The sequence below is a fragment of the Balearica regulorum genome, chromosome 12 (assembly GCF_011004875.1).
Source record: "Balearica regulorum gibbericeps isolate bBalReg1 chromosome 12, bBalReg1.pri, whole genome shotgun sequence".
Taxonomy (NCBI): Eukaryota; Metazoa; Chordata; class Aves; order Gruiformes; family Gruidae; genus Balearica; species Balearica regulorum.
The window spans coordinates 19,906,213-19,932,775 of NC_046195.1; the positions used below are offsets into that span (position 1 = coordinate 19,906,213).

Sequence of the window (26,563 nt, forward strand, 5' to 3'; positions counted from 1 at the left end):
TTTCCATTCATGAATTGCGCAGGAAAAAAAAAAGGTCATTTCCAGCAATCGCTGTTACCTCTTAAGAAAGGTGTGAGTCACCCAGCCTCTTCCAGGTAACGGAAAAACTTGGGAAGGAATTAGTTCCTGAACAAGTCCTCACTGGAAAGCTGGGAGGGAATGGAGAGCAGAGTGGAGGACTCTGCAAGGTGGGGAAACCAAGGAAATCCTTACACAGATACCTGTTTTTAAAAAACAGTTATTTATAGTGTGTAGCATAACCAACCAGACAAATTCAGTGGCGTTAAGAACAACAACAACAACAAGATAATTATACAGAATAATGCAAATTGACAAAATGAGTTCTGTGGAGTTAAGGGAGATCTGTAAATCAAATCCAGAGTAGATTGTTAAATGTATGTAGTGAACAAGTACAGAGGCAGCACGGTATACACAGACAGGAGGACCTGAGCAAAATTCAGAGGAATTAAATGGAACAGAAGAGTTTCCGCTGAGTTTAATGGACTAAGATTCCATTTTCCGTGTAGAATTCTATCACAAATATTTTGGCATGGTCAAAGTGACACAGCAAAACCAGATGCACAGTGTCTAAGCGTTAAACCAGGGCCCATTTTGTGAAATGGTCAAAATAATGCAGTAGAGTCTGTCATCTGTGCTCATACACACTGCCTACGGTTGTTCTGCACTTGCATTTTGAGACTCTTCTCAGGACAACATTAAAAAAATGTGACGGTCATTGAATAGACTGAAAATCTTGAAGCACCATGATATGAATTTCTTTAACATGAATCGTGTTCCCCATGACCTCGGCTTCTTGTTTCTGAGTTTCTGTCAGTAAAAAGTAGAAAATGAAACGCGTGACTTCAGGAATGACAAACCTGATGTTACCACAGCACACGTGGCCAGTCCCACTGTGACACCCCATTCCCACTCCTTTCTGTGCTGTGGGTGCTTATCCTCAGTTATCTAGTGGTTTATGGGCAGAATTTTTAGGGGTCATCGCTTTGGTTGGCCGTGACAGTAACCCCCTTGAATGGCCTTCTGTGAGCTTGCTACCTTCCGTACCCCTAACTGCAGTGTGATGTAGTTATTTGGCTGTTTTCTGTACTTAGACTGAATCTTCACCTTCAGGACATTATTTTCTGTATTCCTCTGTACTCACCCAAAATTTGCCTCAACATTTTATGTTTGAATCTATTTATCTGCCTTTTACTCTTCCTTTAAGACCCTAGTTTCACATCAACTTAAAACAACAGGTCTTGCAATTAGGTTGGATACTGCAATGCAAAATTTTTCCTTAGCAAAACTCTAATAGAGTTAATTGGCTTCAGTGGGAGACTTGTCTGAGTAGGAAGGGCAAGATTTGGCCTCAACGAGACTATAAATTCCAGTTTAAAACTCAGTAGTTGTTCAGAGGCTCACTCCTGTGACAACATTATTCTTCGTGTTTCTTTCCCTGAATTCCCTTCCTAGTCATAGCAGGAAAACTTTCTGGCACCAAAATCAAATGATAATACCCTGGCCATCTCCCAAACCCCCGTTACGTCTGGTAGAAAGCATCGTTGTCTCCACTGCTCTCAAAGGGAACGTAAAGCCTCCAAGACGTCGGGTTTCTCCATTTTGTTAGGAAAGGACACTTCTTTTTGTGTAGGCAATAAACAGGTCCCAATAAGCAACTGTGATCTTGCCAAACTCACCAGTTGCTTTAGATGATGTAATAAGTACTTACACATCCAATAAATCCACACTGCAGTATTTAAGGTATTCTTCACAGCTATGTAAGGACACATGCTGCTATACAACAGCTACTGAGGGAATTCTGCCTGCTCAGCCTGAGCGGCACCACTGAACTACAAGCACTGGTTCAGGAGTCCCATCCCGCTACTGCACATTTCCCGTCCCTCTGAGAAGCTGTAGGCCATTCTCCTTTCTTGGTGTAATTCTCTTTGTGGTAAAACACAAGCATTTAGGATATTACATGGTCCAAAATACAAGTAAAAATTAAACACAGCCTAGTTCAACAGGCGATACGTAGGTATTTTCACACTACCAGTCTCTATAACAAAGTACTCCTACAGTTTCTTGTAACTGCACAGAAAACACTTCATTCTTCATATCTGAGATCCAAAAACATTTCCCATTCTTTCAAATGCTTCAGTCACTGAATTACATTCCCCTTTGCCAAGGAAATCTTGAGAAAACAAGTCAGTCATACAGCACTTCCCGTAGGTCACCAAGATCATGCCTGAGCTGCCGTAAGGGGAAAAGAGCTTTTCCAAACCAAAAGCTCTGCACTGAGGGTGTTTTAGCAATGGTCCCCCTGGTCTCTACCAAGGCACTGGATTTAGTTTACCAAATTATCTCAGCTACTGTAGAACCACATGGAGAGCCTCTCACCTCTAAAACTTACGACACGAAACATTTATGACCTTGTGAGCTAAACGCATCTGGAAATGAGACTGGTACCACCCTGTTTAAAAGGCCCAGGCTCTCCTTGGAAAGCCGTGGGACTAAAAGTGCTGCTGCACTCTGCACTAGCCTTCGAACAAAAGTGCAAACTTACGATAGAGGCACTTTTGGTAAGAGGAGCTGATAAAACATCCACTGTTCCTCCACTTCTTACAGCATAAACAACGGTATGTGGCCTAAGTCATATCCAAGTTTGGCTGCACCCAATGTGATTCATGATTTTCAAGAAGAACATGCAGATCCTGCTATGAAATGAATACCCAGCACCAACGATGTGACATTCCTTGCTCGTCCCAAGCTCCCCCAATGCCCAGATACGTGCAGGGGATACACAGGAACCACAAAACAGAATTTAGCAGACTCGCTCCTGAGAAGACAGTAATCCAACACCACTGTGCAAGACAAGCTCACAAGAAGGGAATGGATGAGATTAAAAATAAATCATCTGGGCTGTAGATGTCTCAGGAGCAAGGGGTGTTCAGCAGTTTTGAAGACAAATAAGAACTGCAAAAGAACCTGTGGAAAGACCCAATTTTCATTCGCTATCTTCCCTCCCCACTGCACCTTCTGTTCTAACACTGGGCCAGTGATTGAGATGAAAGATGTTTATGAAACCTGGAGCTCAGCAGGGAATCGGGGCCAAGTTTTGCTATTTCAACAGTAACTTTCTTGACAGGTAAATCGTAGAACACAATATTTGAGCTATCTATCATACAGCACAGTTCGGAGAAAGACTATACTTCTGCAGCGAAGCCAGCTCTTCACAGGCAAATAATTTGACTTCCTCCATGTTAGCTTCCACTGGCCTCCAGGAAATGAAGTCTAACTCACAAAAAATAGACATTTTGATGAGAGTTTAAAATGAAAAGTAAAGACTAAAATGCTAGTCACTGTACACCACTGTCACATTTTTCCCCACAGTGAGTAATTTTGGTTCCTAACGGAGTTCACACTCTCTACCTACCACAAAACATCTGTGAATTAAACAGCTTGGTGAAACATATCTTATATCAGACTGAAAAATGTTAGAATCAATGAGACACTAAATGATCTGATGCTCTTGAACTTTGACCTTGCTGAGGACTGTCAGTGAGCGCATCCAAACACTTAGTAACGATTCAGAAAGTGGGTCATTAAGACATTTTGTCATGTTATGCAATTTTTTCCTACCCTCTAAACAGGGCTTTTTTCCAGGCCCAGTAGCCAACAATAAATCGATCACAGTCTCTCATAAGCCTTTTGACTTAAATTCTATCCTGTAGGTTGGGTTAAAACCAGAGCAGAAATCACTGCAGGGGGTGAGGCGCGAGGGGGCTAGTGGTGACTGCAGGTTAGGAGATGTTTGCTTGACCCACAGCTGTTCTTGTTGCCATTCTTTGTGGACTCCTCTTCATTATCTGTAACAGAATCCTCCTCCTCTTCATCGCTCCGGTCATCTTTCAAGTCCTAGGGAGAAGAAAGCACCGTGAGCATATTCTATACTTACAGTATTTACTGTCAGGTAAGTTACTGGATTGTGATTATCAGTGCAGACCTTTCAAGAAGGCCTACAGGGACCAGACAAGCAAGTCTTTTATTTTTAAAGTGAACTGGGTATCTGGATCTTTGCAATGATTTTTAAAAAATAACCAATTTTAGTCAGGTGCCCCCACTTATAATTGCAAAATGAAAAGATGGTGCATAAATTTCAGAACACAAGACATTCTTTCTCCTGTCTTGGAAATTCCCCAACATCCTCTGAAGATAAAACTCCTCTGTCCTCCATTTGCCTCAGCCAAAACAAAACAAAACAAAACAAAAGGTGCTAAATGGAACAAATGAAAGGGAGCTCTAAGAACACTAGCCAATATCAAAACTGTCCCCCAGAAACAGCCCCTGCCCCCAAAATGGATACTGACATCCAAGGAGAGACCAGTTAACAACACTTCAAATCTCACAGAACCTAATGTTCTTCAGACAAAATTTCTTCTGTGACCTCAGCCCAGACATTTGACCTCCTCTTGCTTGTTTCCGCTTTCCCTTGTAAAGCGTTACTAGTAATCCCTAGGTGCTGTGGGATTAATTAACAATTACGAAGTGCAGAGAAGATGAATATTGTATAAAGGCTAAATATGATGAATACACTTACCTAAACATAGGAGTTGTGAGGCTGCCTGCTTCTAATGGGTATAAACTAAACAGTGACTACTTATGCCAGCATCTCCTGGTATGAACTTTGTTTCAAGAGGCTTACTGACCCTAAACTATTCTTCCCTGCTTGATGGTGTAAACATCATGTCGACATTTGCAAGGGGGAGACCATGTCTATACAGCTATCATATACATCTTGGGTGTACCATCCTGCTAGAGGGAATTGCCAGGGAGGAGGTGATGCCTGCTCCATTAGTAGCACTGAAAGGGAGTCAGTGAGACAGTCTGCCCTTATGAAAATTACTTCCCAGCTATAGAGAACAGCTTTTAACGTTTGGCAATCATGCTTCATCCCCAGCCAGTCAAACACAGCACTTGCTAACGAATGTTTCCACCATACAGAGAAAAGACATTGTGTCTACCCAGTATTTCACAGCAACGGATAGGGAGGGGTAAGACAACTTTGTGCTATTTGTCATGGCACATAAAATATACCATTAGTCTCTTATTTCTCAGCTCCTGCCGTAACCCAAGACCCTACAATGTCTTCAGAAGTTCAGTTCAAACAATCGAGGCTTTGGCATTAAAACCAAACACCTCTATTTCCCTTTCAGTTCAAGAAGCTTACAAGAGCTGTACCTGTCTCCCTGGAAGGACTTTCCATACCAACTGCTCTGCAGACTCAGGGTAGGATGCTCAAGGGAAAGACGCTGTAAATCAAGTAAATGCTTCCTTCTGCCTAAGCGGTGAGTGAGAACAGAAATGAGATCAAAGCAGGCACCTAAGAAACTTTTTCCACCTCCAGCAGTTTCCTGTGGGATTGGCAGCCACCAATGGTCGTCTCTTCCAGTTACTTTGGAAGGTGCCTGGTAGACCTGATACCACCTGATACCCTCTAGTTCTTGTGTTGGAAGAGATGGGCGATAGTCATTCCCTTTCCCGCATCTTGTGATTTAATAGACTACCTCTCACTGAGCTGGCAGGCACGTTAACCCTTGCGCAGACAATCTGCTGCCTGTACAACCACACCGGAGACTGCTCCATCATGGATAAATTTGTTGTCCTTGCCATATGTCCGGACCTCAACTAAACAGGCAGAGACTGCACGTTCTTCCTGCTCCTGAAGTGATGTGCCAAGGTCAGAGATGAGACACCGAAAGGACAAACCAGGGTTGTTCCTGCATGACCTGTATCTGCTCTCAAAACTAACAATTTCACTTTCTTAGCCTGCTGGTCTGAGGTCTTTCTTAAGCACCAAATTCATACAGAGAAAATAAGTGACAGCTCAGTAATAACTCATCCAATTGCAATCTCATATCCCTTTATATATTACGCTTCTAGTAAAATGTATAGGACTAGAAAGAAAATTAAAGCCTAAACTCCATCTCATCAGAAACTATAAACTTCCTGGAGATTTTCTTTTGCCTTTTCCCTAGCAACATACAAAGGGTATCAAAACAAACAAATCTTACTGTAAATACTGTAAAATAAACTTGGCATGCCATCAGTTAGAGAAAAGGAAAGACAGCCTTTCCCACACAAAGAATTTATGAGGTTCTGCCTCTTTCAGATCACCTCTCTCACTCCTGGTAGTTTTGCGATTTGTATTTGCAGTAAAAGACAAATGTTGAGGGTGTGGGGGGAGGCTTGTCACATTTTTGCCACCAGAAATGTTTCAGAAGCAAAAATGCAAACTAAACCTAAGTACAGCATCTGATGCAGAATCTGCTAGACCCACTGGAAGAACTCTTATCTTCCTGAGCAGCCTCTGGCTGAGGCTGCAACTGTGAGGAGCGACAGGGAGGAGTGCCTTTGTGCTCATTGCAGATAGACTTGAGTCAGGAACGTTTGCGAGTGCATATTTCACTTTGAGTACCTCCTTGGGGTCCACAGAAGTTGCTGGTACTCAAGCATATGCTTAAGAATAGCTGGCAATCTGCTTTGCTTTGAATGATAGCCGATACGTGACATCAATTCCTGTTTTCTATGGAAATAAGCTGGCATTTTCAGCTTGGAACTGGAAACTCGGGTAAGATTTGTTCCCCAGTTTTAATGCTGTCAAGCTGGATGCTCTGATTAAAGGCACTATATGCAGTAATTAAAAACCATGCAAACGTTTTTTCCAGCACACTGGAAATCCCTGCATTTAAGATAATGTCTTACATATTTCAAAGCAGCAGGAATTAAATGTCTTTGCATGCTGAAGCAACCACTGCAAACTTGCTTAATTCTGGGAAAGAGTACTACTTCTAAAATCCTGATATTAATCAAGAAAAAAATGCTGCTAAATCAAATCTATATTTTTTATTACACTTTTAATGATGAACCTGCTTCCTGACCAAGTGCCTCTACAAATTCTTGTTTTAGAAGAGTCTGGGCATTTTTGTCTAGCTTAAGTGACAGAACAAAACTTTAAATAGCCATACCTTCATCTGTAACTAGAAAACCAAACAAAACTGTCTTTGCAAACTGTTTAATAGACCATTATAAATATATTAAGAAATCGTAAGTGAAGTTTGTGCCCCTTAACTTTGACCTTCTAAGAATAACAAAAAAGTAACATTTCTAGGATTTCCCCTGCTTTAATATCAAGATGTTTTCTCTGAGCCCCTCACATCATATATTATAGCTGTGTTTTCCAACTCAAAGACTGCTCTTACTGTCCCTGAGCAACAACAGATGAATATACTATCAGAAACACAAGAGCTGGCAAACTGTAAATACCACAACTGAGTCCATCATTAATACTCAATGCTTTGGTTTAATGGCATCAACTGCATTTATTATACCTCAGATGGTTTAGGGTAACAGACAAAATGAATGTGTATATTTTATGTTCTGGATGACTAACCAATTTAATCTTTCTAAATGGATGAATGGTTTCAAGGTTTATGAGAAGCAACACTAATGCTATAAAGTCTGCAAGAGAGCCATTTGTAGTGAAGCCAAAGCCGCAAACTTTTATAATCTTTTTTCCTTTTGTTTAACCCTTCCACCTGCTGCTCAGTCTGCCTCTTTTAGTTAAATGAACCGGATTTGTTAAGGTAGTTTTGGCTTCTTGCATTTCACTGCTTTTAGAACGTGTATCATTCAAGTCATTAGCACCACATCTTATTACATGAACAGTAAAGGACCTTCCAAGAGACTTCACCAAGGAAAAAGACTTCTTGAAATTAAGAGATGACCTAACTTCATAGGCCACTTCCCAGCCTCTTGTAAGCAGGAAAACAGTGGTCAAATCTCCATCTAAACTAACAGAGAATTTACTCCTAATTGTGCAAGTTTGTCTCTCAATAAAGCACTCAGAAATCACTTCCCTCTTGACAAGCTCTTGGCGCTGCACTCTTTCTGCTGATGAGAGCATCGGGAGAAGGACACGGCTGTGCTGGAAGACAGACGGAAGTGTGGGTTTCCTGTTCCTATGTGCTGGTGCTACCACCTGAAGCTCAGTGATGGAGAAGTGGGACGGGGCAGACACTACCCTTCGCTCCTGCTCCCCTTTACTGGGCACACAGCATCTTTGTCCGTGTGCATGTTGAGGTTGCACCACAGCCATGGCTTCGTAGCTGCTATGCATAGTTAGAGAGGAAAGTGTAAAAGCAGAGGGAAAGACAGTGCCAAGCAGTATTAAAAAAAAAAAAAAAAGGCAAAAAGATATTGTAGCAATGAGGATTGATCCTATAAACAGTGAGGAAGCCTTAGCAACGTGCCTTCTGCTTTCTCAGAAGGGGAAGGGCACTCGCTAGTAAATGCATCGTTGGGTCAATGTGGCTTACTGCAGATTGTCAAGTCAAGGTCTCAGAACGTAAGCTGTTATTATAATGACATGCCTTGAAACAGAAATAGTCACTGAGTCACCCTTGAGAAAAAGAAAGAGAATCTGGCTGAGAGACATCTGAGCAGAAGATGTTTCTGCTGTGAAGTTCAGTTGCGGCAACATTTTTTTCATGAATCACCTTCCAATTCAGTTTCTTCCTGGTTCTCCCTGACAAAGGCACATACTTGTGAAGAGACATGCAGTAACTTCAGTCAACATTTACAAAGGCAATAGCGTAGTGTCTGCTTCACAAACTCATGGTGTGGGTTTGGGAGGACAGTGGTGCGGGGGATGTTCGTTCATTTGCTTTTTCAGCTAACCAGTTGAGTGGAAAAGGATGATACAGGCTTACTGTGCCTTACCATTGGCAAAAGTACGCAAGATCGGCCCAAATCAGTTCAAACTTTCTCATGGTATAACTGTATCCGTGTGTGCGGTGGGAGAGGCACCAGGCCTAACTCATCTGGTAGGGTCAACACTCACTCAAGGTTTCTCAGCAGCCCAAGGAGATTTCAATTTTGTCCCTGCCTGGACAAGACTAAAACCAATTAATCTTTTAGGTTAAGCATAATTTACATCCACAGAGTTAACTGGATTTCTTCTACCAGGTACAGATACATAAAAGCAATTTACAGCTGATTCTGGAGTTTTAATCATGTGTTTTCTGATTTGGGGAAATTTAGATTTTTGAATTTTCGAATATTTATTCTTATCCTTCAGTTAGAATTTCCTGACTCTTAAATGTATCTTATAGTAAAATTGGAATGTCCTAAATCTTATACCTTAATTCTACCTTAAGAATATTTTCATTTATATATCTACAAACATATTGACTAGATCTTGATTTTTCAATGTAAAGACAATAAATTCCACAGCACCTGCACATATGGAAACAGCTTGCAGTACAAAGATGAAAGCTATTAGTCAGGTCAGCAACCACTGACTCAAATAAAAGAGATAATAAACAAGAGAGATAATAAAAAGTCAGTCCAAATAGATAGAAGGGGGGTACTTTTCTAACAAATAATACTATAAAGTTGATGAATGTCTGAGTTCAGCATGTTTAATTCAACATCAATAATTCAACTCAGCTGACATATGACTTAATATGTCTTTACTTTCCTGTAGAGACTAAGCAATATACATTTGGATTCAAGCAAACTGTTCTACATTTCCAGCCTGGAAGATTTTACTGGAAAATGTATTTCCCTTTTCAGCTTATACATACTAGGCAACATAAATAATGTTGATCTTCCATGGAAGATGCGCTGCTGGACTCTTTCTTTAGTTTTTAAATGAAGATGCAGACCTTCTAGATTAATTGTACTAGACATCTTGTGGCCAAAACTACTCTTATTTAATCTCTCTCTTCTACGTAATAGCCATTCCCCAAGCTTTCTACTTGGAGTTTTCAGAGGGAACTCAGAGACAATGTGCGAAAAACAAATTAAAAGTTACACTAATTCCACAAATACTGAAAAGAATAGTCTCATAAAATGAGATGTTACTATCATAACATGTCTCTGATTTTGATTGAAGGAATAAATTTAACCTCAAAAAAACCCCTACCGTTTGTGTTGTCACTCAGCATAACACACCTGTAACTGGAGCTATAATACTCTGACTGTTCAGAAGAAATAAATCATTGTTTACAGTTAATCAGGTACTCTGTGGTTTCAATAAAGTCTGCTAGCTGTGTTATTGAAATCCACTAACTAAACCTTGCACTCAAGTGTATGTGGCTTTACGATAATGTCAAAAGCCCAGGAGGTACTGAGTGAGTCATAATGTCCCACTGCTTTTTGAATTATTCCAATTTTAAATCCACAGTTGGCAAAGAAACAAAGAACAATATAATAGGCAGTTGATGCTGTTCTCTATAGTGAACTTTTTTTTACCCTAGGACAGAACTTGCATTAAGCCAAGGAGTTCAGTGGTATGAACTTTTATCAGAACATGCACTTTTATTCCTTATAAATGCTTTTTTGGATACAAACCAGCTGATCAGACACTCACACTTTTCTCACTGAGAAAAGTATGATACCGCACTTAAGATGAATGTTTTGAAACAACACAGCTGCTAAAGAACATTCCTACAGAAGCCTCATAGCACCATTAAATTAACCTGAAACCACAAAGTACACAACCGTGTAAATGATAAGCACTTCTATCTGAGGTGCCCGTTAGGGTGCTCATTTCTCTATTTTCTTTGTTAGGAGGCATTCCATTCTTCTGGTGTATCGAAAGGTTATCTCCATACTTGAACATTATCAATCTAATTTTCAAGACACATACTTAACAAGTAACGTCTTTTCATTTGACATTCATATCACAAGATCTAAAATAATTTCAACACAGTATTTCTAAACACCCCGATATCGAGGCTGGATGTAGAATACTTTAAGTAGTACCTAATGAACAAAGTTTCTTAAATAGCATTAGAAGTCCCTGAGATTTGTGGGCTTAAGTCATTTGGGGGGGAATTTACTTCAGTGAAGTTCAGCATTTCGAAAATGGGGTATCTACTCTATAACCAACAGAACTGGGGCTCGCCAGAGGGTGACTTGCCACACCACCACCAGGCTGACAACATGGACTCAGTGACTTGCCCACTGGAAACACCACTCTTCCTCCACTGCTTACAGAGGGATCCTTGAACTTAAGCTAGGCACAGCTTAAGTTACGTGAGACAAATCCTGCCCTCACATGCTTCACACCCGTCACTGCCCGATTAGACCGAGACTGATCAGGTTGGTTTGTTTGCTTTCTGATGTGAACTCTGCAGCATGCAGTGCCTGGTCAAAAGTTGTTAGAATCGTGTTTTGGAGGGGAGACTGCTCCTTTTAAGATTTCCTCCTTCTTCGCATGTAATGAGGATTATGGAGCACTCCTAGGTTCTCCTGGGCAAACATATTTTCTTTAAACACAAGATAGAACAATTTCCTTTCTCAATTGGTATTAATCTATCATTAACTAGCTTTATTTCAAGCTTTTTTTTTTTTAATCTGTTCAGCAGGTTGCAGTACCGTGAACCTCTCTGAAAGTATGAGAATCACCTCGTAACAAAGTCACAATTCAAACTTCTGCAGCATACATTAAAAATAGTAAATGAAGGCATCAAAAGTTCTGTAGAAGGCCTAGGGTTTGCTCTGTGAATTGACTTTTGGCAATTGAAAAAATATATACATATGCACACCATTATATATATATATAGTTTTTATATAGGTGCATATATATAAAACTAGCAACAAATGGAACATTTCATAAATATCCTGCTAGAAAATTAAAAGATATGAGCAGTTAACTAGGGAAGCCAGAAAAACTGTCAGCAAATGCCCTTCTGTGAACAGCAAGGTAAATCAATTAATTTTAAAGCAAAAATTTTACCAACGTTTGTCTTTTATCTGAATTAGGAACTTTCACGTAAGAGTCATTTAGATCAGGGATTTACTACAAGTAGAGCTGCCTTGTGCCAGACATACATGCAGAGAGAGGGCTGGAGGTGCTTGTTTGGCCAGATCCATTGCTGGTGAAAACTAACACAATCCCACTGACTTCAAGTCGAGCCGTGCTCATTTATACCAGCTGAGAACCTGGCCCTGTATCAACACTGCAGACTTCTGCTGAACTGGCCAGGGCAGGAAGCTTTGCTTTCAGAATTACATCTAGTTTTGATTTTTCTATTCTTAGAGGCAATGGTCATCTGCAGGTTCTACTGAAGTCAAACTCAGCAACTTTGGAAACAGTAGACTTTTATTGCAGCATGTAAGAGACCTGCACAGCCCCATTTATGGCATGGCTAACATCAGAGAGGCAAAGGGAGCATCCACACACCCAATTTGTTGGACCATGGCCAGAGGACTGAGTCTGCTCTTGTATGTGCATAACAGGGCTGTGGAAGGGTACTTTGTCCTAATGCTCCCACCCCAGCATACCTTCACAGGCCTGTCTATTCCAATCAAATGCTCAGAAATATTTTTCTTCAGTTTTGCATTAGTTCATTCCTCTGCAATGGTCATAACAGTCCTTAACTTTTCTAAACTGTAGCTGATTTTTATATAATATTCAATTGAAAGATGTTGTGGAATTCTGGGCATTCCAAACAGTTTCTTTTAAAAATAAAGTAAAAACAAAATAAAAATTCCAGCAAAGAACATTGTTGCTGTTTTGAAATCTGAGAGGTACATTTTAGTGTATGGCATAACATACCTCCCTGGAAGTCATTGCTCAGCTGCTGACCCCTTTAATAATCTGGAGTAAAAAGTAAAGATTTAAACAGCAATCTGCCTTTTAAGTCACGGTGCCAGGAAATGAACTGGTTGAGGCAAAGGAGACCAGACCGCTCTTGGATTGGCACATAACATTTGTGCGGTAGAGAACTGGTGGTTTTTCCTCTTTCACAGACTCTGCTGGGCTACACACTTTGACAATGTACGTTACTGAGGTCAGCCTTGACTTCAAATCCCCAGTAAGGGAAGACTTCAGATCTCCCCAGCGTGCACACAGTGGCTTTTCTCCTTTTTGCCTATCATTGTAAATACCAGCCAGCAAATCTCTTACTCTTTTATGCTTTCTTCTGCCTGCCTCTCACCCCTCCTCCCTCAAATGAATTTGGCAGCATAAAGTGAGATATGTAGCCAGGCTTTCGGCTTAACTAGATTGCTGTAGCAGAATGGGAAATATGCAGATGAAAGAAAGTCATAACAGGAAGTAATTTCCCTTTACTAGGGCATGAGCCTTCATGCTGCTGACCTGGCTGGCTAGCTCCCATCTCCAGGCTATTAAAAAGCTCGTGTCCCAAAGGCAATAATTTGAATCAACTGGGAAAGTTCCCAGATAGACTGGTTTTCATCTCTAAGAGGGAAAACTTTCATTTGTCCTATTTTGTTTCCCTAAAAAGCTATCCTCATGAGAAAATCTGCTATAGATATTTATCTGTTGAGAACCAACAAATTCAACTTCTCCATAACCCATTTTTCTTTAAAATGGGAAAAAAGGCAACCCCTACAATTGAGTTCAATCTGTTTTGTGTTTGTCCTAAACCTTCACTTAGAGAACTCACAAAGCGGGACATCATCATGTTCTGGCCCTTCTCAGTCTAGAAGCAACCACAAAATCTCCAGTGAAAGCTTTTCCACAACTTCCCAGTCCCACAGATTCATGAAATTGTAACTAGATCATCATTATCCTCTAAAATGTACTACTGCTTTTAAAGTGACTACTTTGAGTTAAGGCAAGCACACCTCTTGGTCCATTTTATCAGCACCCTGATAGCCATTGGCACAGAGCAGGCTTAACAAAGCATGTAAGTAAAAGGAAACAAAACACTTACGTGCCTTTAGTTTAGGAAACTAAACCCTGTCGTCTGTTTAACTCCTGTAGAACGATGTATTTTCTGAAATGAATGCTTCTCACTGAATGTGTTAATTCTCATTAAATTTCATTTTCTCATTATAAATGTCCTGAAAATAGATTTTTTTACTGCTTCAGAAAGAAGAAAAAAAAAAATCAGCTGAAAGCCTGACTTTTTAGGAGCCTAATAAACTGCTGTGCATGCCAAAACTGAATATACATTTCATTTCATGCTTCATTTTCACATCCCAGTAATCACACGGTGTATGGAAGCGCAGCACTGTTGTGCACGATCAGGGGTCAAAGTTTATTAGCTGGGAGCAATCAGGCTCAGCTCACCTATGGTGTGTCTAGTGCACACCAAGCAGCACACAACTCAAGCACATGAACGCTAGTTCCAGTTCTATTTGCCACAAAAGACATTTAAAATGTAATCTCTCTAGAGGCCATTCTACTTTCATGTGACATAGTTTCTTTTCCCCCCTCTCTGTAGTTTTAAAAATAAGATTTCTGTTTAGGATTAAATATCAGAACAGCTAAGTGTTTGCAGCCACAGCACTCCTGGGTGAATGGAGGCTGAAGAGTGACTCTTGTTTAATAAAGCTAAACCAGTAGATTTTAACCACTGTGGATCCATGGTCTAATTCTAAAGCATATAGATCTGGTTCTAAAGGTAGGTAAGGAAAGCAAAGCAAGTGCTAGTGGCTTAGATTTGTCACACAGAAGCCTGTATTTCCATGGGAAAATGCTTAAGGACATGCAAACCAAAAAAAACCCCATTGCTTTAAACAATGTGCTGTGGGTCTGTGCTTCACAAACAAGAACATTTTCACCCAAGTTTAAAAAAAATTAGAATTTCAGTGCTAAAGAGTGACAAGTCCCAAAGTCTGCTCTACAGCATTGCAGGGTCTTTTCTGCTTCACAAAGAGGAAAGAACCACAGTGGATCAAATAAAACTGCAGCTGATGACTCCTAAATAATAGTGACCATTAGTAAGAAGGTCATTGCCTTACTTTAAGGCAGCCTGACAGTGACAAAACAATTAAAAGAGAAAGAAAACATATTCCTGGTCACATTACAGTCCATTAAAAACCTGCCATTACCTTCTGCCATTGATGGACTTTGCATCAGCCCTTAAGTATCTGAGTCATGTGGACATCATACCCATTTCCTACAACTTACACATATTTTTCAAGATTTAAAGCACTGTAGTCTCAAGACTTTAACTCAGTGTGTAATGGTTTTAACATATATTTTACATCTTAATTTGCCATAATAATGTGGCTATAAGCTGCTGTCATTCGCTCCCTTTTTCTGACCTTGGAAATAAAATGTTTAATCTCCATGGGATTTTCCTGGCGAGATATTTTAAATCAGTGCATATGTACATACTTTTCGATATGTTTTTTCAATTTTCCTAAAATATTCTCATATGTGCAGACATGATGACTAGACATGTTTCAGTGGTGCTTGAAACTTGATACAAGTGGGTAATTTAACCATGTAATTGAACAATATTACAGAAATACACGGAGTTTCCTAGCAACAAAAGGCCTTGCATATCAAGATGGCAGCCAGCAGCTAACATTGCAATTGCCGAACCTAACTTGAAAAGAAATTACACTGAAAAACGTCCTTCTTCCTTTCGTGGCAGAACTGATCTAAGATACATGGCTACAGGTCTGACCTTGAAGGGCTTTTCTTACATGCACATGCCCTACTCATATTCAGGGTCACAAAACATCATATGAGAAAGGACATTTGGGTTCCTTTTGGGGTATTTTTGTATTTTCCACAAGTAAGAACAATCTTTGATTTGAAAAATGTAATACTCCTGTGCCTATAGAAAATAAAAAGCTTCTTCATGCAAAGTAGCTGAGCACAGTTTAGCTTGTCGATGCAGAATTCCCCCTTGTTAGGGCATTTCTGGAGGACTGCGCCAGGGGAGAGGCGGCACAAGTCCCACGAGCCTGGAGACCAGCGCTGCTCTGTGCTACCAGAGACTCCTGTGCCTGAGAAAATAGGACACAGAGGGACAGTGCAAAATCACCTCCTCCATTCTTCCCTTTTTCCTCATTTTTATTTGCCTCTGGCTGCAGTATTGGGAGGAGGGAAATCACAAAATTTTAGTCCAAGTTCTTTTTTGCTGAAGCAAATCAGTCAGCTGAGCGGTTATCCCAGCGGACTGAGGATAATTGTCCCCTTTATTAGTGCAGAGGGGGCACTGAGATGAAGAGCTCCTGACCAGCCAGTCTCAGACCAAAGCCATCTCTTCCTGAGAGGGCAGAGTAAATCATAGAAGAAGCTATCATCTCACAAGGCTGCAGTACTCAGTCTCATTTCTGTACTAATTCCTGCCACAGTCTGGAGATAAGAGTATTAATTTTAGATACACAGCTCTAAACAAGATGAGACTCAGCTCTGTGCAACCCTTTGAATAACAGCAACAGACTTGGTGGGTATGTGACACCCTGGAGACTTGGGCCCTCCTGTTTACATCCCCCACCAAGTCCCACCTTTCACATCTGACCCAGACAAGTCCTTTAAGCTGTCCTTTGACAAGGGACAACAGCACCTCCCACTGAGAATAAATACATTCAAGCCCATTGACAGTGCAATGACACAATCCAGAAGGATACAACCAAGGGAGACACCTGCTCCTGGACGGATGGAGGAGCTGTCAGCTGCTGGACTGCAGTGGTTTTCACTGCTGACCCCAAGAACCCAGGGTAGCTCAAGGCACATAGGGAACTGGAAAAAATTCCTTACACCCTTGCTCTGCTCAGAGCTTCCTTCAGTTAAACAACAACATCAGTCTCTATTCCCAGTTACATCATGACTTCATTTTTTCCATCTGAAGTAGCTAACTGTTGCTTCAAGAAAAATGTCAAAAATTGCTTGTTTTCTGAATGAAAACTGAAAAGTCTTGGGCAGAGAAACAAAACCCTGCTAATACAAGGATGATGGTTTACTGGTATTTCACTAAAATAGCAACAGCTATTTGTGTGGAGTATGTCTATAACAAATATGTCGGTATAAAAATGCTGCCTTGCAAACACCATTCTCTTCAACGTTGCCTTTACAGCTTTGGAGGAACTGGCCGCTTTCACAGCCAAGTTTGCCACCGCTATGGAAAACAGGCTGCACATGCAAGCCAGCTGAAGTCATACAGACTGAAAAGGGCTAGAGCTGCTGCTGCTACCACTGTAAAAGTGTTATTTGGAAACCATCTTCTGAGAAAGCTGTATAAGGAATCAAAAATCCACGGTAGGGATGCAGGCTTGATGCTTTTCCATTTTTTAGCAATGACTAATACAAAAAAGCTCTTATCTCAAAATAAAACATTTCTGCCCCTTACAAAGGCATATAAGCAGGCAGGACAGACTGGCCTTATATAGCTGGCCTAGAAACGTCCTCTTCACCACTGTATCTGAAGACCTTCTTGCATTGTACTCTTGTAACCTCAACCAATGTGGATGAGAACCATGCCAAAGCCTTTCTCTTCCTCAGCTGGAAGGCAGAGGGATGTCCCTCTTGATTTCATCAGAAGAGTTGTGCAAAAATAGCGCAGAGACAAGGCCAAAATCAAAAAAGAAAATTAAAACACTAACACTCAATAAGCCAGGCCAGAAATAATTTTATAATTACTCTAACAGAGTTAAGTGACATGCAAGAAATACAAACGTCTCCGTGTCTAAGGGAACGTAGAAGCATGTTTTAGAAGCAGAACAATTCAAGCCATTTCTTCTGCTGATTTCTCCCTTATGTACAGCTGTTTGCTGTCTAACGAGGGTTGAGTTTGTAACTGCAGTTTTCTTCTAGGGTCTTCCTGTGATATCCAGCTGCCTATTTGCATAAGATTTGAAGGAATCCAATAATCCAAGAATTATAGAATGATTTCTGTTATCAAACAACAATTAACAAAAGTAGCAAGGAATATTTCTATTTCCTTAAGATGCTTCACAGTGTGAACTGCTTCAGATAAAAGGACACAGTCAGCTCAATTAAGTTTTTGCATCTTGTTCCTCAAAAGAAATACCATTTTATAATAGCACAACTTAAGTTTCACCTTAACTAACAAAATATACCTGGCAATGCTTATGCCAAATCTTAAGAAACATTCTCCGATGTCCTTTTCTAAATCCTTTTTGCTAAATGTTTTATCTGCACTGCACCACACTTCATACTTCATGACAAGAGACCTTGTGAAAATGTTAACTACTACAGGCAAACAAGACCTAGATTGCAGCAGTTTTCCTTACAGCTTTTTCCCACGTGAATTTTCTCTACAAGGTAAAAGTAGATTATGGCAGCACCAGACCTGCACTGTTTCTCCACTCCAGTTGAATACAATGGTATTTCATTGTGTCGTAATATAATACCAGATCAGCTTCATATGGTTTTCTTAATCCAAAAGCAGTGTTCAAGTAGGGCTGCCCTCAGATTTAGACAAATCTGAAGAACTTTAAATACAGCAGAAAGCTTGTAGCCAAAGATCTCATCACATATCGCTTTTTTTTTTTTTTTTTTTGGTATGCCCCTACAAAGTCCAGTGAGAAAAACCGCAAGATACAGGCAAAAAAAGGCTCTAGCTGAAGTCTTGATATTCTGATCTACAACCTTAGGTGTGACAATGAGAGGTAGAAAGCACATATGAACATCTCTATACTTTGTAGATCCCTATCAGAAACGCTGACACGGAAGTTCAGGAAAATAATAAGAAATTCTACGTAAATCTACTGGCAGCATTAGCATCTGTTCGATACTTCACACTTCTTTCCACAAATGCAAAATTGCTTACCTTTAAGAAAATGAACCTTCTCAAAATCTTGAAAATTAAGTAACCCCAATATAAATGCAAGCCTTGAAGGATCAATAGCTGCCCATTGAATAAAAAATATGCTATGACAGGAGTCGTGGAGTAGTATGTAGGCTGATACAATGTGGCACGAAGAATCCTGAAAAATAAAGGTCACTGTTATGGTGCAAGAATCCTTCTCTATGCTTAATTTCACATTCCAAACAAATTAACTACTTCCACAAAATATTAAAAAGCTCTGCAAAGATGACAGATTAATGAACAAGTCCTGTCTTAACTAGATTATGCACCTCTATTGAAATATACACTTCAGAAGATCAGAAATTTGAGTCTTGCATGAAAGTATTCTAAATAAGGTTAGAAAAAAATCCCATTTTTTTAAAATCTCGAGCTCTGTGTGGTCTAGATACTATGCAACTCAGAGCTTGTCTATGCTTTTTTTTTTTTTTTAATGCAAATTCTTTCTAATCTGAAATCCACACTCCAGAGAAAATCCTACATGCTTTGCAACAGAGTTTTTTGTTAATTAACATATGTTTTGTCCATCATCAGACTTCACTACTATTTTATTTGGGGCTTTTTGAATCCCTTTAATCTCATCATGTTTTGCTTCCAAGCTCAAGAACTTAAGAACAAGAAACTCAGTGAAGCAAAATGATTGGAGATCACTTGTATAGTTAATCAAAAAATAACAAGAAAGCAAAAGACATCAGCATATCTGAAAGAAAATACTACAGGAAATTAAAACCTTGTGTTGATCAATGTTCAGAACTATTAATTTAACCAGCTTGAGTCTCTAAGGGCTTGTCCATGTGCAGGGAGGGGCATGAAGGCAAAACTAGAGCAAGTCAACGAGACCGTGAATGTGAAACACATTAAATACTTTTAAAAAGCTAAACATGTCAAGCATTAAGCCCACTAAGCACCCATATGGATCCCCCAAAGCAGATTAAATCATAGCACTCCAAAGTCATGCGAGTATTTAGCAAGTTATGATTTATTTGCATTGACTTCATAAGTTGGTTCACCTGAACTTTTCTGAATGCTCCTCACGTGAGTGAGGTGAGGTACTACTCACGAACTAGGTAGCAAAAAGAAGGCTCTACAAAAAATTAACTACAATCATATAGGAACTGTACTGTACTCTGACTTTGCAGCTACAGCAGAAGGGATGGAATGAAAGGGGAAATGACTTCTAGTTAAGTAGCTCGATCTCCTCAAAAATGCAGAAGCTCATAGCATTTAACTACAATTTATGAAATTAAGTTAAATAATACATAAAAGCCTTTATTTAGGTGTCATGGTTTAACCCCAGTTGGCAACTAAGCACCACACAGCCCAAACCAGCACATTAAGTTAGCATATTTTCATGAGGCTCATTTAAAAACTATTTTTCCTTAATTTTTTTAAGAAAATGACAGTTTTTGTCAAGTCTTGTTGCTGGCCTTAGTACCCAACAATAGCAAAAGTTCTGCTTCTGCTCTTTTCCTTTTCCTTTCCTTTTCCTATCACAACCAATATGAACCTCTCAATGGAAATGAGAACGAAATAAAAGCCTGTGACTATATTGAATATTGCTTACCAGAAGGGGAACAGGATGATTCTTGTGATGAAAAATGCAATAGAAAAGATGATAAAGAGCATATTGCAGGTTTTCTCCCAGCGAGCATAATTAAACATTTTGGCAGCCTGCATTGAATAAAAAACATCAAACACATTACAAATATTGTCTGAAATAAGTCCCTTTCTGCATTTTCATAAACAAGGACTCATCTTCCACCTAAGCAGGAAGAAAATTTCCTCACTGTTTGACATGTAAGGCAATCATTTTACTGATGGCTAATAAAGCAGTATCAAAACAGATTCTTTGTTTATATTTCTCCTTTCATCTTAAAGGAAAGGGCTCTGTATCGAAGGCCTAAAGAACAGCTCTCCAATCAGAATATAAAAGTGTCACGAGAACACAAAGTGCTCTTGAAAACAGAGGTAATACCTCATTCCTGTACCAGACTCAAAACAGGCTGAATCAAAGAGGCCATATTTACAAGCTCAAGAATGGCAGTGACCCCTTATACCCAGGCATTCAGGTGCATTCATGTTACTGACCCTTCTCTGTGCCTAATTCAGCGTTGGTCTCTATCCTACTAATAAAGATTATAATTACTGCTTCTCCCCTAGCTGAACTGTACAACTCTCCATGCTTCATTTAGGAATCACCCTGGGTACTGTTGAATGAAACAGCTGTTCAAGAGTGAGCAAAGCTTCAGGTGCCAAGCCTGGGTTTCAAATAGCAGTTCGATGTACTTTTTTATTTTGAGTGGCAGGGCTGAATTCATTTATTCTGGTACCCAACTTCAGTTTCCATCTGAGTGCTGTCCTACTGGTTGTCAACTATTTGTAAGGCCACACAGTTAGTAGGACCACAAAGCAGTTCAGGGTTAAAAGTAGCCCAGCAAAAACCTAAACATATGTGTTTAATCTGAACCAATCCCAACTGCATGACCCCACAACTAGTTGTTCTAACACAACTGATGAAGTATCAGGAGCAGAAACGAACAGTGACAGACAGCAGCCTACAAGGACTGCTTACACTGGCATTGTCACCAGAAGAGGTGACGAAACTATGCTCTCAATCTTGGTGTTACAAACTCAGGATAACTCTACTGAAGGAAACACAGTGTGCATTCATCTACGAGAAACCCAGCAGCAAGTCTCTATGACCACAGTGCTGTGGACACTTCTTAAACATTTCTAAACATTGATATTTAGTTCAGGGAGGGGACTTCCCCTTCAGCCCAGGGGAAGAAACTTTTCTTCTGCGAGTAGATACAGCTGATACCTTGTTCACGGACAGCTTGAGTGCCTCCAGCCGGAACTGTATAATGTACGTGCACCCCTTGGGTCAACACAGTGGTGTGAAAGCTGTACTTTGGCTACTTTGGAGAAGTAGCCAAAATTTTGGCTGCTAAATTTGCTTGAGAATTGGTATCACGACAAGCCTTTCACAGGCTAGCCAACTTGGTCTAATTTTAACAGTGAAACAAGAATAATCCAGGGAGGCAGCTGTATTTCCAGTCCCCATTCTGTACTGAAGAACTTCTCTTCTGCTCTTTCCTCATAATGGATTCTGTAACATACTATCGAATTAAGTTAGCTAGAAGCTCTTTTTTATCTTACAGTTTATGAATCTGCGAAGCCATGTCTCTATGGGGATAGGAAGGGATTGTATAAAACTTGTGGCAAAAAGATTAAAAAGTCAATAAACATAACCTGGACACCAACCAAAAAAAAACCCCAAAACAAACACCAACAAAAAAACACAAACAAAAGGTGGAAGGCAGGGTTACCTCAAGCCAGAAATCTGCAGTATCGTGCACAAACATCACCAATGTTCCAAGACGCACGTAATTGCCACACCAAGAGCCGCTCATCAACCCAATGGCTGCCAAGTGATGAACAACATGAGCCAGAAAATCCTGTGAAAGAGAAAAGAAAAAAAAGGTAAAGCCAAGCAAGTACAGCCCTTGAGGGTCTGTCTCCGTGCAGATGAAGTGACGAGCAAGACTTGTCATGCACAGAGAGATGCCCTGGCAGTAATGGATGTGTGCAGGTGTGCCAGGGATAGACTGATGCTGCCCTCATGTGGCTGCACCACATCCAGTACCAGGACTGTGCTTTTCCTTATATTTTCCTTATAAACGTTTCCCCCTCCCCTCATAAAAACAGAGGTTCTCGCTACAAATAAGCATGACCACTTGCCTTCCTTTTGTTGTCAATCCCAAGCGTAAATAAGAGAGACCAGTAAAAACTAATCTCAGCCATGTAGTACCAATATTGGGATGGCAGCAGAGTCTGTAGTGAAGAAAAATACAGTTAACTCTGAGAATAGCAAAAAGTGAACGCCAAGTGAAATTACTTCTTTTTTCCTTTCCTCATTTCTTTTCCTCCTCTGCTGAGTCTTGCTTAAAAAATTAAACTAAACTAAATCCCTGTTCTGGGCTTCATTAAGAAGGATGTTCTGGGAGCCAAATATTTTAACCTTTACTCAGACCAAATTCTCAGTTTCTGCAGTTCCTCCCCCACCTCTGAATTTTAGCATGCTTTTTTTTTCTACATTTTTGTCAGAGAACTACACGCAGAGTGCTTCTGCATTTAATTACAAACAACTGCAAATAAATGAAGCCCTCCATTTTGGTGAACAATTAACATCTTAAACATTCACACAGCCCATGACTAAAACGTCAGCTATTTATGCTAAAATCTGATGCATCTGCTTAGGGCTAGATGCTGAGCTTGGCTGCTCCCTTGGTTCAATAGGTTTCCCAGGCAGCAGGAAGCAGGCTTCGTTATCAGGTCCCACAAGTAAGAGAAGCTGGGAAAACTCAGTTGGGAGGCAGAATTATTTTTATTTTTGACCTCTGAGTAGGACAGGAATAAGAGGGCAGTGTGATGGGTCATAGATTTATAAAAATAGCAGGGGGGGCACATAAGGACCTCTGGCAGGTGGGCAAGAAGGCAGTTTGCTTGGAGTGATCTGTTATGGGACTGTTAGTAAAATATTTTAGGAAGAAGCGAGAGCCTCGTAACCCTTGGTAACAACCAGAGTACTGAACAGAGATCCCCAGAGCAGGGACTCACATTACGCCAAACCAAATCACTGCAGCACTCCCGAGTAATAAAGCTCAGCAGACACACAGCTCTTGGCATAATCCTCTGCGTAACGCTATCCTGCAGTGCCTTGAAGAATCGTAAGGACTGGTGCAAGCTTAGGAATTCTGCACTGAAACCCGTAACACAGATAGATAGCATCTACTGCGCACCACTGGTAACCTGAGCTGGGTGGAAATAATAGTGGTCTGGCTGGAGGGCTGAGCTGCAGGCCCAGGCAGATCCCGGAGAAGTCCTGCAACAGTCAGCAGGAGGTACCAAAGAAGGGCAAAAGGCTTTGGTGCCACACCCCTCAGGTGTCAGGCGGTGCCCCTTGGGAGGGAGAAGCACTCCTGTGGATTACCCCTTCCAATGGGGAAATACTTGGAATGCCTTGAGGCCAACGGCCCAATGCCAAAAAGCTCACCTGAAATGGATAGCCAACCCACGTCTGCCATATGTCGTAAAACCAAGGTTTCTGGGGAAGACAGATGATTCAGAGACTGATCAGCTGAGCAATGGTAAGTCATCTTAACTCAAAATCTTCAATACTTAAAATTTCACTAAGTGGAGAAGGCTAAGAAGCAATAGGCTTGATAGCTCTTCTCCACCAATTTCTAAGGGGATCCTACATCTCAGATTTATTATATTGGTCCCAGCTTTTTGGCTTCTTTTCAGGACACCTGAAACGTTCCAGTTCATCATTTCATCATCCAAAGCAGTGGGTGTGTGTTTTATTACTGCAATTACTCAAGATATGTTGCCACAGTGATTAGATTTTGCTGTGTTTACCAGCCACACACACTACTGGTTCATGATGATAAACAGTGTTTGGGGAGAACAGTCAGAGGAACACAGACACGCTGAGAACTGTTCTGCTGCTCAGGAGAAGCATTAATGACACCCCAGGCAGTGCTCACATAGTTACAGGCAGCACTCTCTCTGTTATTCCCAACTTCTGACTCAGCAGCAACATCTCAATAAACAGACATGAAATACACCATTGTTGTGGCCCTCAAAAGTCCTGCCAGAAACGTTTATGGCCATGTGATGCATTTGTAGGTGTTAACAAGGCATGTTTTAACACTATCTGTGTGACTTTTAAAAACTTTCCTTAGAAATACTGATTACTCATAAATTATCACAGAAGTTCAAAAGAGAATTTAAAAATTGAGTAAAACCTGTCATCTAGATTACAAACATAGATTTAAACCCCAAAGAGCCACTGAAGCCAGTGAGTCTTTCAATGGGCTTCAAAAAGATCTAGAAATCAGTCTTTATTTTGTTAAAAAAAAAAAAAGAGTATCAATCCTTCAAAAAAAATTAACTTACATCATACAGAAATATAAATCCAGCAATAGAGGATGTAAGATAGAATGAAAATCGCCAGCTGCAAAATTAAAATGAAAAAGTAAGAACAAAGCATTATATTTTTTTATGGATATCATCCTAAGCCAGAATTACTGCAAATCATTGTATATCACAGACAATCTTCACATAAACGTGCTCTCATGCTCTACATTAACGGTTGTCACATATTAACTGTATCTGAATTATTAATATTTAAATACTTAAGCTTTGACTAATTGCTAAAGTAGTAAATTATTTTACATTATCACAATACAAATATCTTGACTGTGATTACAGCAGTAATTTTCCAGCCAGTCACGAGCTGATCAAGAGAACAGGCAGAGCAAATATAACAAATTCCCTAAAAATTAATATTTGATAACGCCACCCCTTCCTGCTGTATCAATCCCTCCAGACTATTCACACTAGACTAAGAACATCTCACAGTTCCCTGACTCCAGAAGGTCTTTCAGCCACATGGCACATACTTTCCAATCTGCTCAAACACTGTGAATGCTGTGAGCACCAACAGGGACTTGTTTCAATTTCTGGGTTAATTTCTTTTCATCTTTCTTAATACCGATTGTTGAAAACAGGGAAGCCCTATGAAACTTTAACAACAACTACTGGATTAGTTTATGTCTTACTACAGAGGTCTGAATTAACTCTAAACCTCAATCTTTGACTAGGTGTGCCAGCATTTAGCCTGTTTAAGCTTTTTGTGGCTTAAATGGATATCCATCAAGGCAGATAAAACTTTCAGGTTTTCACTACCGATCTAGTAAGTCAGCAAAGGGAAGAAAGTTCTTGTGTATCTCAGTGAACCGAAACTATGTCGTTGCTTATATATGTCAGAGCAGGATGCTGTGATTTGGAACTAGCAATCAGCGTTGTAATGACTCTGGAGCCTGCGTGGGAGGTATTGTCCCTGGGACTGGGTGCGGCTGGAGACTCAGCCAGAGCGTTCCCACTCCCACCTCTACAGGTGATGGAAAGCTTCTTCCTTTCCACTCTTCTCCTTGGCAGGAACAAGCCTGACCTTTCCCAGAGCAGCTCTTCAAGATCTTCAAGCTCTTCTTTAGCTCTTCAAGCAGGAAAACACTGCCAGGACTTCACGTGCTAAGAAAGGTCGTGATCACAGACAGACACATAGCCCCAAACCCAGTGAAAACATTTTATAGAACAAGAGGTATCCCAGAGGACAGCAGCAAACAGCCTCCCAGAAAACCTAAATTTGCTAAAAAGGAGGAGAGCGCTCCTCAGAAAGAACACTGTACTAATGAATTAAGATATGTATAAAAATAAGATTGTGGTCTTTGGCAAACATTAGTGAAGTACCGTATGACAGAAGATGATGAGAACCTGTCCAGTCAAAGCAGCCCCTCCTTTCTGAGCCCTACATTACCTGAAGGCTGATATCCTGGATGAAAGAATGAGATGTTCAAAGACTGAGCCAGCATTTTACAAGAAAAACAAACAAACAAAAGATGAGGACATGGAATGGCAGAGGCTAGACAAGCTAATGTGTCTCACACCTGTGGAAGTAGTCAAGAAAACAATTATAAAAATGCCACTTGATACACTGGTAATAAACAACTGTTTCACTTTTCAACTTTGAAGCATCTTTCCTCAGATTATTTGAAAATAATACTTCAGAACACCCACTGCGCAGACAGAAAAATTCAAAGGTACAAGGTGGAAATCAGGAGAGCAAATGGAAGGTGAGAGTGGAACCCACAAGTGATACCTGGTGCAGAGTTGACCAAGAGATGCTAGGAAAAACAACACCGTGACGTGGGACAGACATTGCACAGGGGCTGATTCTGCCCTCATGCCTCCTATTTCAAGGAAAGGAGGTGTGAGTAGTCCAGTGGATATAGCAGGACTTATTCTGTGTTGATTGTACAGTGTAAATAGTTTTCTGAATCAGATCCAAAGCACAGAGCACCTAACAAGACTGTGTCATTAATCCCCAGCCC

At 40.4% G+C, this 26,563-nt stretch overlaps 1 protein-coding gene across 5 annotated transcripts in view; it reads right to left on the reverse strand.

Moving 5' to 3' along the window:
* Positions 1 to 331: 331 nt before the first annotated feature.
* Positions 332 to 26,563, reverse strand: part of CERS3 (ceramide synthase 3) — a 52,338-nt gene continuing 26,106 nt past the window's right edge. For 4 of the 5 annotated variants that reach the window (XM_075763900.1, XM_075763899.1, XM_075763898.1 and 1 more), the window contains exons 5-11: positions 24,567 to 24,624; positions 23,662 to 23,712; positions 22,347 to 22,439; positions 21,935 to 22,063; positions 20,170 to 20,276; positions 18,570 to 18,726; positions 332 to 3,915 (exon numbers count right to left, since the gene is read on the reverse strand). In XM_075763900.1, the coding sequence (XP_075620015.1) occupies positions 3,784 to 3,915; positions 18,570 to 18,726; positions 20,170 to 20,276; positions 21,935 to 22,063; positions 22,347 to 22,439; positions 23,662 to 23,712; positions 24,567 to 24,624 (727 nt within the window). In that variant the 3' untranslated portion in view covers positions 332 to 3,783. The remainder of the gene's footprint in view (positions 3,916 to 18,569; positions 18,727 to 20,169; positions 20,277 to 21,934; positions 22,064 to 22,346; positions 22,440 to 23,661; positions 23,713 to 24,566; positions 24,625 to 26,563) is intronic. The other variant, XM_075763897.1, reaches the window with a different exon arrangement.